General features: G+C 54.4%; 1 protein-coding gene across 3 annotated transcripts in view; it reads left to right on the top strand.

Moving 5' to 3' along the window:
• Window positions 1–15,900, top strand: part of TTC7A (tetratricopeptide repeat domain 7A) — a 119,107-nt gene that overhangs the window by 83,024 nt on the left and 20,183 nt on the right. For all 3 annotated transcript variants that reach the window (XM_061155467.1, XM_061155469.1, XM_061155468.1), the window contains 3 exons: window positions 8,786–8,902; window positions 12,294–12,391; window positions 14,426–14,560. In XM_061155467.1, the coding sequence (XP_061011450.1) occupies window positions 8,786–8,902; window positions 12,294–12,391; window positions 14,426–14,560 (350 nt within the window). The remainder of the gene's footprint in view (window positions 1–8,785; window positions 8,903–12,293; window positions 12,392–14,425; window positions 14,561–15,900) is intronic.

Genomic DNA, 15,900 nt, shown 5'->3' with positions numbered 1-15,900 from the left:
ATCGCTGGCACCAGGTTGCTCTTCCCCAAAGGTCAGTTCCTCTTCAGCTCAGCCAGTCTGACATTCAGCATTTCCCTGCGCTGGTTTCTCTGGGGAGCCTCCTAGGACCTCACTGCATGTGACGCTGCAGTCACCAAGTCGTCCGTCTCCCTGCAGCCCTCTGCTCACACTCCAACTAGAATGACCTTGGTTATTTTGTTTGGGGAAGAAGGAAGGAAGGAAGGAAAAAGCAGATTTTTCCAGAAGGAATTTTGTTTTAAAGTGGTTTTTAGCTCTTTGTTTCCTGAGCCTCACTGCTGTCAACATTTGCTGGAGGCAGGTGCTGTGGCTGGGCCCTTGGTTTTCGAGCAGGAGTGGCCCGGCCTCTGCAGGTGGGAGAGGACCCAGGAGGTACATTGATACCCATGAAGTGGGGCTGCCCTCTGCAATGGGTGGTCTTCAGATCTCCAGATCATCTCACTGGGCAGCAATTATAGACTGAGGTGTCTGCTTCTTAGTTTCTTACATTGGGCTGGGAGCCAACTTTTGTTCCAATTAAGGGTCCTTCTGGAAGTTCTTCCACCCCAAAGTGGTTATGGAATGGCTTCTGTGGTTTGTGTTCATATCTTTCATGATCAAGAATGTGTCTTTGGAGAGGGGTGGGGGAAAAAAAAAAAAGAATGTGTCTTTGGGGAGTCACCTGAAGGTAACTGGAACTGGTCCCCCGGAGTTGAGGGAAGCCAGGCCTGAAGGCCCACCGGGTCAGCCATCAGCCAGCTCAGGTTAGGCCTTAGGTGCCATGGGTGTAGGCAGCTGTTCCACAGATGGGGCAGAACTTTTGAAACAGAGGTGCTAACTCCTGGAGGTGAACGCTTGCAGGGCTGTTGATTTTAAAGGATTTGAAAACTTCAAAGTCAGATCATATTGAATGAACTCACTAAGAGGTAGAGTGGCTGTCTCCAGCCTTTTTGGCACCAGGGGCTAGTTTCGTGGAAGACAATTTTTATACAGGTTGTGGTGGGGTAGGGGGATGGTTTCAGGATGATGCAAGCACATTACATTTATTGTGCACTTTATTATTATGTTAGCTTCACCTCAGAACATCAGTTATTAGATCTTGGAGGTTGGGGACCCCTGAGGAAGAGGATCAGTGTGAACCGGCCAGAACCAAGGAAAAATGGTTTTTAGGACTGAGAAAAGTTGCCATAAGTGTCCTTCTCCCTTTCAGGAGGTCTCCTGTTAGAGCTTTAAAATAATGTCCTGAAGAGCAAATGTGTGAGCTGAATCAGTTAATTGCTCTGGTGGAGTCTCTCCCAGAGGCAGGGCATTTGGAGGACTCTGAGACCCGTGTCCTTCAGCATTGCCCTGGCCAGGGTGAGAGCCAGATGATTTACAGCCCCAGTGGAGGTGAGGGAGCGGCCGGCTCCAACACTCTGGCCGCTCCTCGCCTTCTCCCTGCCCCGACCCAGGGCTAGGAGTGGGGCCTTGGAGCCCCACCTCCAGGCCTTCAGTGCTGTCCCTGCTGGCCCAGCCCCAAGGGGGGACCCTCCTTCCTTCGCCTTGATTCCAAATTCTGCCCACCCTCCGGGACTCCCCTTGGGCTCCACTTTGCCTTGTAGCTCCTGCACTCAGAGCTGACCCACTCCCTGAGTATCTGATTCTCTGCTGTTTCCTTTCCTGATTGCCTTGGATGTGTTGCTTGAGCTTCCCTGAGCATGTGGAAGCACCTTTGGGGACGGCGGACAGATGATGGCCTGTCTTCTGTCTCCTCTTCCTCCCTGGAGGGAACCGACAGCTGGGCATCCAGCACATACGTAGACCGCCTGATGGACAGACTGTCCGAGTTGTTTGTTCTTTCAGAAGGATGGAGGAAAGGAAGGGAGGGAGGCAGGGAACACGTGGGGACGTTGGCTTCTTACAGCCCTCAGAGTGCTCTCACATCCCCTCACCCTGTTTTGTCATTGTCTTGGTTTGATTTGTTTAGTTTTCGGTCTTACCCTCCTCCTGCTGCTGCTGCTAAGTCGCTTCAGTCGTGTCCAATTCTGTGCGACCCCATAGACGGCAGCCCACCAGGCTTCCCCGTCCCTGGGATTCTCCAGGCAAGAACACTGGAGTGGGTTGCCATTGCCTTCTCTGCTTATCCTCCTCCTCTAAAGGTAAAGAAACTAACTGGAGAGTTTGCTGGTCTCTCCCGGTCAGACAGCTGATGAGTGGCAAAGATGGGACTAGAAACCCAGCCAGCTGATTAGCTGACCAGCCCTGCTGTGCTTGAATCCCAGGCACCCAGCGCTCGGCTGTGTGCCAGGCATTGCTCTGAGCGCTTCCCATGCATTCGCTCAGTTTCCTTACAACCTGGGAGGTGTAGAAACTGTTGTTAACTCCGATTTTCCAGATGAAGAAACAGAGGCAGAGAGGGCATAAGTGAGCAGTCGTACATAACGGGCTGGGTGAGTAGTGAGGAAGGGCCCATGTGGATGGACCTTTTAGGAAGGGCGAGGCCCTGTGTGTGCCTTGCTTCCTCCTAATAGCCCTGAGGGTGTAGCGATACTGCTGTCCCATTTTACAGATATGAAACTGAAGCTCTGAGAAGCTGAAATGACTGTTTCGGGGGTCACAGGGCTAGAGGAAGGGAAGCTGGGATTTGAACTTGGGTCATCAGACTCAGGCCCGGTTTTCTGGGGAGAGACCCACTTCCCACCAAAGCCCACACTGTTCGCAGGCTCTGGCCTCCTGGCTGAGGAGTTAAGACTTTCCAGAGGCGTGGCCGTGGTGACTCAGAGAATAGCCTGCTTTTTCCACTCAATTATGTGTTTTCTATAAAAATAGAACTCTTCATTAAAACAACGCAGCACGGCCATCAGCTGGAATTACTAATTACTGTCCTTTAAAGAGATAATACCCTCTTTCGTGCCTTCACCATACCTGCCACCACCCTTCCCCATCACAAAGGACTCCCCTGAGGGCCAGGAGCCAGAGGCCAGGGCCGGGGAGACTCACGTGGGCAGCGGGACTGGGAAGAGGGGAGTTTCCATAGGGTGCTCTGCAACTTGGCTGCCTCGGTTCTTGGTCCTGGGGACCCTACAGCCTTCCAGGCCTCAGTGAGTCCTTGTGACTCAACTTCCTTCTGTTATCCAACGATGATTTGTTGAGTGACGTTAGGTGAGGCACTGGGCATATAAAGATGAGAAAGATGTGGTATCTGCTGGAGCCCAGAGCCTGGTAGGAAAGACCAGTAATGATGGAGGGGTCTCGGGATGACGGCTGACCTTTCTTGAGGAGTAGCCATGCAGCAGGGTCGGCTGCCTTGCTGATTTCTGTTGCCTGTAGTCCTCCCAGCAGCCCTCCGTGATGGCGCTGTTACCGCCCCTGCTTTACCAACAGCCGGTCAAGCTTAGAGAGGCCAAGGCATCTGCTCGGGAGCAGCAGGGCCTGGCAGTGGACCCACGTTGTCTGAGGCCAGAGGCCACGCTTCAGCACGACGTCCTCCTGTTTGCTGGGCAGTGAGTCAGGGGCCAGAGGCGGCTTCTTCGGGTACACAACAGTTACCATGGCCAAGTCTTTATTATTGCACATGCTGAGTACATTTTACAGGGAACTTCTTTCAAGGAACATGAAAGTAAAAATGTGGACCTGTTGTGCTTGCCGCCCACACAGCCCATGTCCTTCCCCGCAGCCAGCTCAGTTCTGCCAGCATCCACTCTGCCACTGAGGGTGGGGTGCTGGGGTGAGCAGCAGGAAGGGAACACAGGAAGATGACTGGAGACCCTGGGTGAGGGGGATGGACAGGATGAACTCTGACCCCAGGACAGTGCTTGTTGGCTTAGCCAGAGCCATTGTCACAAAAATATCCCCCATTTACAAAATAATGTTTTGTTTTTAAGAAAAGTTTTTGGAAAGGCTCATGCTCACCCAGTTCTGAGGAGGGCCACCCTAAGATAGTTCCTCTTTATAGCAGTGGAAAGAAATGATTTGTCTTGGCCTCAGGGGGGAATAGCTCCAAGTCTTAATCCTCTTGACAAATAATTAGAAGGCTGATCCTGGTCCAGAAGTGCAGGCCAGGCAGAGGGCCTGGGAAGAGAGGCGGGTGCTAGCCCCATCCATGCTTTCCCCTAGGAACCTCCATCATCAGCCCCTGGCCAGAGCGACCAGAAAGACTTACAAAGGCAGTGACCTGTGGTAACACCAGATATGCTGACCTCACTGGTCTCTGTCTTCCCCCACCGGAGGAGGGCTGGCCCAGATGCAAACGGACAGACTGACTCTGCAGGGCTGAGACTGGTCGTGGTTCAACAGGGACTGGCTCTGTTCAGGTCCGATGAGTATCTGTCTTTGACCCCTGGTGCTGACCTGTGCAGGTGACTCGGAAGGGGGCCGGCAGGGACTGCCACAACTCTGGTGGCCGTCAGGAAGGATGTGAGTGCTTAGAGGGTGGGCCGCAGCTACACTGGTCTCCTGGCTAGGAACAGGGCACTCATGCCGCAGCCTTTGGTCTGTGCAGAGTACAAGCACCTGGAACTCTTCTCCTGCAGCCCCAGCAGCTTCACTCCTGCGGTGGGGACAAAGGGCACGGCGTCTACACTGCCCCTTGCTCCTTCGCCTTCCCCAGAGAGCACACTCACTTTCACATCTGCCTTCAGACGCCCTGGCGGGCATGGTGAAAGCATTCGGCCTTAAAAGACCTCACTGTTTATTCTACATCTTAAAAAACAGGAAAGGGCTTGCAGGAGGGCGGGGGTCACAGCAGAGGTGGTTTCGCTCTGCCTGGATTGGTGTGGCTCTGTCCATCCCCTCTCCTCCGTTTCCTTTCTTATGCCCATCTTTCATCCCACCTGCCTTGCTGAACAAGCCCTGAAGGTCTGGGGCTTTCTGAGAGCCTTCGAAGGCACCTGGCCTGAACGCTGATTTTCGAGGCCTTTCAGACCTGCAAGTATAAAGGAATCCCTTCCCAGAGCCTTGGGCAGGCCCATGCTTGAGGACTTAGTGCAGCTGTGGGTTTCTCAGCTGCTGCTTCTGGGTCATCACAGTTCATTCTGCAGGAGTCCCTGGGGCAGACGGGACAAGAGACTTCACTCCTATGTCACAGGTTTGGAACCTGTGACATGCCAGCTGGGTGGCAGTGCAAAGCTGGGACTTTGGCTCGGGTTTCTTGAGAACTCCTGGGCCAACGTCACAGGGCAGGGTCAGGACAGCAGTGGGGCCGTTCCCCCGGAATGGCTCATGTCAGGGCATCGGAGGGCTGCTGGATTCCAGTATCCCAGCCTTCCTGCCTCAGAGACTCTCCTCTCTTGTACTTTTGGTTCTGCCTGGGGACCCTTCTCTGGGATGAAGACCCCCTGTCCCATGGAGCGAGATACCTTCATGTCACATCCCAAGCTCCCCATTTCTCCCCAGGCCCTGGGACATTTTGCTTCTGGACAGCTTAAAATGGAATCGGCTGGCACTCTGCCTGTTGGCTGCGTTGAGTCCAGCCCTCGCTGCAGTTCTGAGGCATCCGCGAGCAGACTCCCCACCTGCCTCCTAGCTGGGAGTTAGCAGCGGGAAGCGGTTCAGAAGTTGGCTCTGATTTACTGTGGACCATGAGACCCAGAATGTGACTGGAGGGTTGTAACAACACACATACATCCTCATAGTATTAAGCTAAATGGACACCATGCGCTCAGCTCTGTGCCAGGCACCAGGGAAGCCAGGAGGATGCTGACGTGGAAGGCGGCAGAGTCTTGCCCTGCAGGCACTCATCATCACCCAGGCGGGGACACACAGCAAGACCCAGGACAAGATAGATGGTAGTTTTACCATCTGTATGTAGGGCTGGCTGCCGAGTGTTCTCTAGAGTATCTGAATTTGTAAATGCTTGATGTGAGTGTTTCTTCATTGTTAAAAGCATAAGCCTATGTGGAAAAAAAGAAAACATTATGTGTGCGCATGCACACACACACACACACACACACACACACATACATGCATATGTATAAATGAGAGAGAGTGGTTTAAGTGCTAACTGAAGGTTGTCCTAAGCAGAGAAGGGCAGGGGTGATCACACTTCTAGGAGGAAGACTAGAACTTTGGATTAAAATAGTGGTTTTTTAAGTCTCAGAAGCGTTTCTTAAGATGACATGTTAGACTCATTCAGTGTATAAAACAGGTATGCCAGGGGCTGGGCTGGTTGAAGGGAGTGGGCAGCCAGGGCTTCCCCCTCTCTTCCCAGCCCCACTGCCAGCAGCCTCCCCAGGGCTCTACCCAGGAAGCATTGAGTCCTGATGAGGCTGTGGCCCCACCATCCATAGTAGCACCCTAGGGCCCTGCCAGCCTCCTCGTACCATTGCTTGAAGATCTGTGCCACCCATTCTGGCAGATGGGAGGGAGAGAGAGCCTGTGCTCCAGGAGGACCAGTAGTTGGTTGTCCTAGAAGAGCAGCAAGGAGTGGGGTGGTTTGCTGATCCCTGTCACCAGTTGGAGAGCTTTCAGCGGTGCCCACTATGTGTGGATGCCCATGTCCCCACGACATAGTAAAAACCCCTGGGGGTGAGGCCCCCATGGGGACACACAGAAGGTCAGAGGGTGGCACCTGGTTAGGAGCTGGCAACGTGTCAGGGGAAGGGGAGCCCTAGCAGGGGCAACGACGTGAAAGAAAGCATGGATGAGCCGGGAAGCCTGTCCTGTGGTCCAGGTGCCACTAATACCCCGTGAGCACCACACAGGTGCCCAGGGTCACGGGGAGCAGTGGCAGGGATGGAAGGTGGCACACAGAGGCGTTCTGATTGAGGTCACAGTCGGCGCAGGGCTTCTTGTCAAGGAAGATGGTCCTGGTGGTGAGACCAGGGAAATCTCGGGAGTTAACCTGGGCCTCCAGGGATCTGGGACTGAGGGATCCAGCCTGAGGAGGGCTGTCAGAGTGCTTGCCCCAGCCAAGAAAGGATGTGGTTGGGTTGAGAAATTCCACTCTGGGTCGCTCATGCTAATGGAATGTGAGCAGCCATGAGGAGAAGAGCCTGTGTTGGTAGAAGTCACTGTAACACCAGCTCAGCTTTCGGCCACTTCTGTTCCGGGCACATGGTGTGGTTGGATCCGTCCCACGGACCCCTGCCGGCCCTCAGGGACACAGCCAGCGAGCAGGAGGGGGCCAGGCCCTGGTGGAGAGGGGCATGCTGCAGAGAAGGCGGGTCTGGGGAGATCTGGGAGCAGGGGAATGCTGCAGGGCTGGTCTGCCCAAAGGACTGCCCAGGGAACCAGCTCCCAGTCACCCTGCCTAGGGGATTCTGCTGTTCTGGGTGTCCCTGCCCCCTGGAGAGCTTGCACTTGCACCAACACCTGTTCTAACCATAGCCCACCACAGTTTTCCTCCTTCCCTCAACTCTCAGCCACATCTCACCCCACGTTCCTTTTCATCAAACACCAGTCCCAGCAAGACCCCCTTCATCCTTGCTTTTCCTTATTCTGAGTCTGATCCAAAACCCCAGCCCTGGATTCTGTGAGCAGTTTGTCATTTTTAGCACTAATTGTCACCTGGAAGACCGAAATTGTGTCTTCATGTTCCTAAAACAGAGGCTCCTAATACTTGTGGAGTGTTGGACCTTTCAAGAATCTGGAAAAAGGGACTGGGGATGGCAGGAACAGTGTCCCCAGCAGCTCCCACCAGGGTACTGAGACCATGGATTTGCCCAGAAGCAGTGTCTTGAATGAAGGAGGCTCACCGCTCACCACCCGAGGAGAACCAGGAGTCACAGCCTTGTTTGGGCCTCAGTGGCTCAGCCAAGTTCTCCACAGGCTGCCAGGCAGCTGGTGTGCGTCAGTGTGGCTGGCGGTACCCGTGGGGAAAAGACCGCAGTATTTCCATACATGTTGGTAAATAGCCACTGCCTTGGCCCTCATCAGGACCCTGGACTCCCCAGCAACTAAAGGGCAGGCACTTGGCATCACCCTGGTCATGCTGAGCCAGTGCTCTGATGGTATCTACTGTTGTCTTGGGCAGAGCGGGGCAGCTGTCCGTCCACCCCTGCTATGGACCTACCTTCTGGTGGGACCAGCCCTTTCCCTCTCTTCCCTGCCTCTCTCAGGGCCACATCCCCACTGTTCCCACTGTTCTTACCCTAGAGGACTTCAGGTTTGGGGGGGGTTGAAAGAGATTCTGTTGTTCCTAAACAGTGACTGAATAAGACTTCATGTCACTTTCATCCTATTGAATATATGAGGAGAACTGGCAATTTTCGACTATTCAGTGAAGATAAAGGAAAACCTGATCATCCTCGGGTGTTCAGGGTCAGGATACAGTTTGCGTTCAAGCACCTGTCACATGCTGGTGAGGAGGGAAAGCAGAACCCTGTCCTTTGGTGACCTTTTCACCCGTTCCTTTCTTAGCCTCTTTCCTTGAGTCAGTTTCCTTCTGGGTCTGTCTCTGATATAAGGCCTAGAGAGCATGTAAGTAAAAAGATAGCCATGTGTTTGGTGAGGAGGATGCTGCAGAGCTGAGGGTGTGGGGGGAGACCGCCACCACGGCAGACAGTGCTTGAGAGGTGGGCGGGATGGTACACGATCGGGATAAGCAAGAGCCACAGGGATGCTGACAAATGCAGAGGAGCGCTCTGTGCTTCGGCAGAGAGGATGGGGAAACGAGGCAGAGAGAGAGCACGTGACCCAGGGATACGGCTGCGGCCGCCGTGCTTGTGGGCAGTCTGCCTCCTGAGTGCTGGGGAGGTGGGCTGATGGGGGCTGCTCTGGTGGGGCAGAATCCCTTGGGGTTCCACCCAGGGAGGAAAGCCAGGGGAAGGGGGCCCCTCAGGTGTTCTCACTGCTGTTCTCCCTCCCACAGCCTGATGTTCACCAAGGTGAAGCTGGAACAGGTCCTGAAAGGCCCAGAGGAAGCCCTGGTGACCTGCAGACAGATGCTGCGACTCTGGCAGACCCTGTACAGCTTCTCCCAGCTGGGGTGAGTGGCGGGTCCCTCCAGACGGAGTTGGGAGGTGGTGGTTGCCAGGGCAACAGTCCACAGCTGAGTGGCCATGATGCCTCGTGGGTGAGAGGGTGGTGAGGATGTCTGAGGGCATGGGACTTACTGCTCCTGGGGCCTTTTACGGCCTGCCCTAATTTTAATCTTTTGACAATCCTCTGTGAAGGACGGAAAAAAGGTCTTTAGGAAACTAAAGTTCAGGGGGGTAAGAAGGAAGAGAAATTATTATTAAGCACCTCCCCCATCAGCTGGTTTTATCTTATCCACTGTCATAGTTTATCCTCACCCCCGGGGTTCTTAACCTGAGACCCAGAGACCTTATATAACGTATCAGAGCCACTCTCCTGTGAGTGGTAGTGGTTGGGCTTAAACCTGAGTCTCCAGCCTGTGGAGCTTGTCACCTCTTTCCTGGTTCCATCTGTAAGCTGGGAGAGGAGGAGGAGGAAGCTGAGTTCCTGAAGGGCCCCCCACTCACCTACCATCTCCACACATCCCATCTCCTGCTCCAGCCCCCAGCTCTGAGATTCTCCTTGACCAGAGCAGGGCACTCTTGTCCAGGCTGAATCTGCAGAACGTCTTTGCTGACACCTGCCAAGACACCTGGGCTCAACTTGTGCAGCCCAAAGCAGAAATGGGCTTCATTTCTGCTCCACTCCCTTTGTCTGGCTGTGTCATCTCCCCACCACCTCAGGGGACCCCACTCTGGTGGGCACTTTCACTGGGACTCTGGGAGCCTAGCAACCTCTTAGAATCCCCAAAGCAATGTCTCTAAAGTTGGAATTTACAGAGGAGACCCGAAGATAATCTGATTGAATAAAAAATCCTTGGGCAGGGTAGGGTCAGCCCTCTCTTTGCAGGCTTTGGGCCTGGGAGATTCCAGGGCAGAGCAGGGCAGTGGGTGGAAGCTGCCAGCAGGCAGCCCTGGAGTGAGGGACTTTTCAGAAAGGAACTGGGGAACCACCTGGCAGCTGGATGCTGTGAAGTGAGGGCCAGACTCTGGTGTGTGGGGGGCCCGCCTTTGGATGCCCCTCACCCTGCCACTCACCAGCTGTGACAGGCAGGCAGGTGCATGGCCTGGCTCCACTTGCAGAGAAGAGCTGCCCCAGAGCTGGCAGAGCGCGCCTCTCAGCCGGATGGCTGGCTGCCTGCTCATCTAGGCGATCATGGCAGGGCCCCTCTGAGCTGCAGCCTTGTCTCCACGTGTAGGGCTTAGCCTGTGGCTCCCCTCCAGGAGCAACAGAGCCGTAGAGCTGTCAGGAGCTCTCGATGGTGGGGCGGTCAGGTTTGCCTTGGGGTCTTTTCAAGCCACCATCTTCACCCTCACCTCTGGAGGACACCCCCCCCAACCCCCACCCACTCAGGGTAGAGCAGGGCTCAGCCTGGCCAGCTAGTTGGAGGCAAACTGTTGGGAGCAGAGAGTCAAATCCAAATCCCCTCCTGGCTTTCCCAAGGATAGGGAGTGTTCTTTCTGAACCTGAAGCCACCAAGCAAAAACTTGTCACATCTGGGCTGGGGAGTCCAGGATCAAGGCCAGAATCCACAGCCTGAAGGTCTGGGCCGCCCTGCCCTGCCAGCCCCGCCTCCCACTCTGAGCCTTGGCCATCTTCCCCTGCTCTGCTCTGCCTGGACCGGCCCACGCGGCCCCTCGGGGAGCCCCCTGTGCCTGGCCTCTGGGGCCCCAGTGCAACACTCTGCATCCGGGTCTTTGTTAAATGCTTAGCGTGGACTGTCTCTTCTTGTCCGGCTGTCAGGTTCTTCAGGGTAGGGGCCTAGGACCAGGTGGCAAGAGGTCCCTGAGCTGAGCCGTTTCTGAAGCCCCTAGAAGAGCCCCCTTGGGAGCAGCAGCTGTGTCTGTGCATTTACTCTAGGCCGGCATGGGAGGGGCCCCAGTCCACATCCTCATTTCATCCTCACAACAGCCTTGTGATGTTGACATTCTCATGCTCGTTAACTGCACACAATAACATTTCAAGAAAAGAGAAGTAAGATCTAGAAAGGTTAAGTAGCTTTGCCAAGGGTCACACAGCTAAGGAGGGGCAGCCCCCAGCTTTCCCCCAGGGTCTCTGGCTCTTTCACACGCGTGTGCCTCCCGAGAATGAGAGGTGGGCATGAAGGGTGGGAGCCAGGCCTTTCCCACTGTGTTTCTGTGGATGGTTTCCTCTAATGCCCACAAAGATGGCTGTGCACCCAGAGGCCCGAGCTCCGTGTGAACCGGCATTAAGACGGAAGGATGCCCTGCTGTTCTTTGTGGGTCCACTCTGAAGGGAGGAGGCCTCTGGGCCCACTTCCTCCTCTCCTGCCCTTTTGGCCTCAGTCCTCTGAGACTCCGCAGTCAGCAGGTTAAGGCCACAGCACCCTTGGCAGGGTGCTGTCGCAGGGTGCTCTCAGGGGCTGTGTGCGCCCGAAGATGGGCGTAACCTTTCCGAGCTGGCGGCTCCCCCACACCCCACTCTTTAAAAAAGAGGAGCCTCCCTAGCCGTGTGGGAGCCGCAGGGACCTGGGGAATTGGGGGAGCTGTGATAAGATGGCCAGACTGCTTATCTGTCACCGAAGGGCCCCCTCCGGCTCCTCCAGGGCCACTCTGGCAGTCCAGGGTAAGGGACCCTGAGGCAGGGAGCGGCTTGGGCCTTCTGTGCCTGCAGGGCGGGCTGGTCCACAAAAGAACAGGCTTTCCATGGAAGCCAGTTCACAGCGCCTGCTCTGTACCTGGCTCTCTGCTGGACACCGAGAGGACACAAAAGGTAGAAGAGGGATTAGATGGACGGGAGGGTTTCTGGTCCTCAGCGTGTGTGTGTGTGTGTGCATGCGTGTGCGTGCGCATGTGCATGCACTGGGATCCACCCGTGACAGAGAGCAGGGAGGGAAAGTAGCCAGAGGGCAGATGAGCTGCTCGAAGCCTCTAGAGGGAGGCGGGGACCCTGGACTGGCTTCTAAAGGGGGTGGGGGGGGTGGGTGGATCTCGAGAACAGCAGGAACATCCTTGGTGGCAGCAGCATGAGTAAGCATGTAGCTCTGGAAACAAAATGTGGTCACGGTAGGGACTAGTGAGGAGACTGACGGCCTTGCAGGCGCACAACCTGTGGGGTGGACGAGGAAGGGAGCGGGCAGGAGGCGATCAGGAGTAAGGAGGGAGTGGGCAGGAGGCAATAAGGAGAACTATCATGTCAGTTCAGCTCTGGGATGAACCAGATTCTAGAATGCTGAGCCTGAGCTGTGATCTGGCCTGCTGCTCTTCTCCATCCTTCCCAGTGGTCTTTAGCTCTGTTCTCAGGTCTGAACTCAGCCCCAGAGCCTACCTGGCTTAAGGCTCCCCTCATTCTCCCTGCCAGCCCTCCACCTCACTGGGGCCTGGCCCTCCCTTGCCTTCCAGGGGCCTGGAAAAGGATGGCAGCCTCGGCGAGGGCCTCACGCTGAAGAAACAGAGTGGCATGCACTTGACTCTGCCCGATGCCCATGATGCAGACTCTGGTAAGAATGTACCCCGTGGGCAGCTGTCCACATGAGCCCGCGGCTCCCTTTCCCAGCGTGAGCATCTGCCCGGCCTGGTGGAATCCATCCTGCCTCTGGCTGGCTGCTCCCCAAGGTCCTGTGCTAAGGAACTGCCCTCGGGCCTCTTTAGGGCCCAGAGAGGCAGGATAGCTGCTGGGCCTGGGGCAGGAAGTAGGCAGATGGCATAGGCAAGAGAGGGACCCCATCGTCTGTGTGGGAGTAGGGAAGACTGGGGTGGAGAGATAACTGTGGAGCACAGAGACCATCTCCCCTTAGGCTGAAGCTCAGGGCCAAGGGGACTTCCTGATGGTCCAGTGGCTAAGCTCCACGCTCCTGATGCAGGGGGCCTGGGTTCAATCCCTGGTCAGGAAACTAGATCCCACATGCCGCAACTAAGAGTTCCCATGACAAAGATTCTACACAGCCAAATAAATGAATTTTTTTTAAAAAAAAAGCTCAAGGCCAAGGTCTGCCGCGATAATGTCCTCAACAGATCAAGTCAAGTAGAAAGGAAGGGCTGAGCTTCTATTTCAGCCTAAATCAGACCGTAGTTTCCTGGAAAAATTCATCCTGACATCCATGACTTGTGAAATTCAAACCAGTTTAGGATCTGCAAGCTTACATGTTTTAACCCAGGACCTGATTAAAGTGAATACCTTCCTCCAAAACACAAGCAAAGTTAGTCACGGGAATGAAAGTGTGAGGGAGTTGTATTTGGTGTCATTGCTCATCTTTTCCACTTCTGTGGCTGTGAACCAACTTGCGCCTTTGTTGTCAAGAGATGAAGCTGATTCCTGAAGCCACACCCAGCACCTGATTTGAGCTGAGGAGCGACGGGCTGGACGTAGAGCTGCTGACTCCAAGGAGGCAACGGTGCCGGGAAAAACTCTGGGCAAAGTTATTAGGACTCTATGAACACTCGCCTTATAAACTGAAGTCATCTGTGGTTTGCCCCAAGGTCTCTGAGTTTATTGGAGCCTTTACTGCCTCTGAGAGAGAGAGGGGAAAAAAAGTGCTTGCATTTCACCTGCACATAAACATAAATGTCAACAGCTTGTATATCCTGAACAGGGACCCATGTTACTCAGGACTGCCATGGGGAGAAGTTCTCCAGAGGTCACACGGTCTGGCCCAAGCTGCTACCCAAGAATCCTTCACAGCCCAACCTCCAATGGGACTTTTCTATAAAGAAATAATAGGCACTGTGAAAGAAAGTGAAAATATAAAAGGGAGAAAGGAAAATTCACCCATCATTCCACCATGTGTGCGTGCTAAGTCGCTTCAGTTGTGTCCGACTCTGTGACCCTATGGACTGTATTCCATCAAGCTCCTCTGTCCATGGGATTCTCCAGGCAAGAATAGTGGAGTGGTTTGCCGTGCCCTCCTCTAAGTTACTTTTCTATAAAGAAATAATAGGCACTTGTGAAAACAGAAAGTAAAAATATAAAAGGGAGAAAGGAAAAGTCATCCATCATTTCACCACTCAAACCTTAATAGGTGGCCTTTCAGACTTTCGGAAACATTCCTGTATTTTGTTTCTTATAAAACTGTGATCCTACTCTTTTGCAGTCTGCTTCTTTTTTACCAAACGGCATAATATTACCATCTTTCTGCATCAGTACCCATTGTTATGCATTGTTATTTTAATGACTGCATTGTCCAGTATGATTATAGTCTCACTTATTTTTAATCAGTCCCCACTGGTGGACACTGAGACCATTTCTGTCTTCAGTATCCTGGGCAGTTGGTAGAATGCCCACCATTGCCAACGTTCACGGTGTTCTTCCTTAGGGATTGAAGTGGGCTTACTGCCTCACTGCCCCTCAGAAACCCACCCCTCTCTTGGCGTGGGTGAGGGTATTAGATGGGCCCCTCCTAGTGGGTCTGTGCACTGTTTCGCGGCTGCAGCGCCCGGCCACCCTGCTGTGACCCGGCGTGCCCTGCTGCTCCTGCAGGGCTATGCAGCCACTGTCACCAGGCCTGCAGCTCAGCCTTTCCCATCTTGCTCTACAGGCTCTCGGCGGGCATCATCCATTGCTGCCTCCCGGCTGGAGGAGGCCATGTCGGAGCTGACCGTGCCCAGCTCGGTCCTGAAGCAGGGCCCCATGCAGCTGTGGACCACGCTGGAACAGATCTGGCTCCAGGCTGGTGAGTGCTCCCACCCCCTACCTACAGGCCACCCAGGCTCCCTCTGGCTCCTGCGGGTCTGCCCTGGCAGCCCAGGTGGGAAAGCTGTGTCTTGAAGAGAACCAGTTAGGACTCAAACCCCCGAGAACTCTTGGGAGAGCTAGAGCAGAAGTGAGGTGTGCTGGCCCCAAGAAAGCTGGGGGTCGAGTTCATTGAAAGCAGAGGGCTAGGAACTCAAGGATCGCCATCCAGGTAATGATCTCTCTTGATAGCTAGTAGGCACCATTGCCACCCTGGAGTTGGACGGTCTGTTAGTGTTGGGGAGGCAGGAGGTTCAGAGTCCCACAGCTCATTTACTGTTCTGATCTGAAATGAGAGCTAGTGTGTGTCGAGCAGTTAGCACATCCATAGTAGGTGCTCGGCAAAGTTTAATTTGCGACCCTATGGACTGTAACCCGTCAGGCTCCTCTGTCCATAGGATTCTCCAGGCAAGAATACTGGAGTGGGTGTGAGAGGGGGATTAGAATGAAACAAGAGAGAACCAAGACAGGGGATGTGCCTGAATGAGATAAAATGGTAGCAGCAGCAGCCAAAGTAAAAGGAAGGTGCTAGGGTGAGTGGAACCCTAAAAATGCACCAGGCCAACATGACCCCTTGACCCACGCATGAAGCTCCTCACCTGGTACTCATTACCCTCCTGTCGCCCCTCCCCCCCAGCCTCCCACCTGCCCTGCCCCTGGGCAGTGTCTATAACCCCTGGAAAGAGAGAGAAGAGACAAAGGAGATACTCCCTTCCTGGGACCTGCAGATTCTGCAAGTCAGAGTTAGAATGTGCTTGTTGATTGAGGATCTACAGTTCCCCACTGGTAGCTTCCACATATGGACACATTAGTATGCAGGACGCCCCCACTGTCCCCTCCAGAGGATCTAAATCTGGGGGAAAAAATTGGACAAGGATTCATAAAAAGACTAGACCGGGAAGCATGTTAATAATGCAGATATTGTCCCAGTTAGCATATCGGGCTCCCTTGGGATGCTAGGGATGCGGGGGCTGTGTTCCAGTGTCGCTTGTTGCACCTGAAGTAGGAAGAAGAAATTTGAAAAGTCCAGAGGGATAACGAGCTAGGCTTCCTCTGAGGCAAAGATGCCCTGTCATCTTCTCAGACGTGGAGCTCTAACAGCTCCTGGTGGGCATACTGGGGCCCCACCCCCACAGGGGCCTGGGGTAGAAAGCTGCACCCTCCCCCGGGGTTTCACCAACTTCAAGGAATATATTGGCAGTGTACTGATGAGTGGTCGGATTTGGGAGGTGCATGCTACCTGCTTTGGCACTCCCAAGGCCTTTTGTGTTAATGGTCTGT

The sequence above is a fragment of the Dama dama genome, chromosome 11 (assembly GCF_033118175.1).
Source record: "Dama dama isolate Ldn47 chromosome 11, ASM3311817v1, whole genome shotgun sequence".
Lineage (NCBI taxonomy): Eukaryota > Metazoa > Chordata > Mammalia > Artiodactyla > Cervidae > Dama > Dama dama.
The sequence above is the reverse complement of the archived record's forward strand: the minus strand, read 5'-3'. Positions and strand labels throughout refer to the sequence as shown.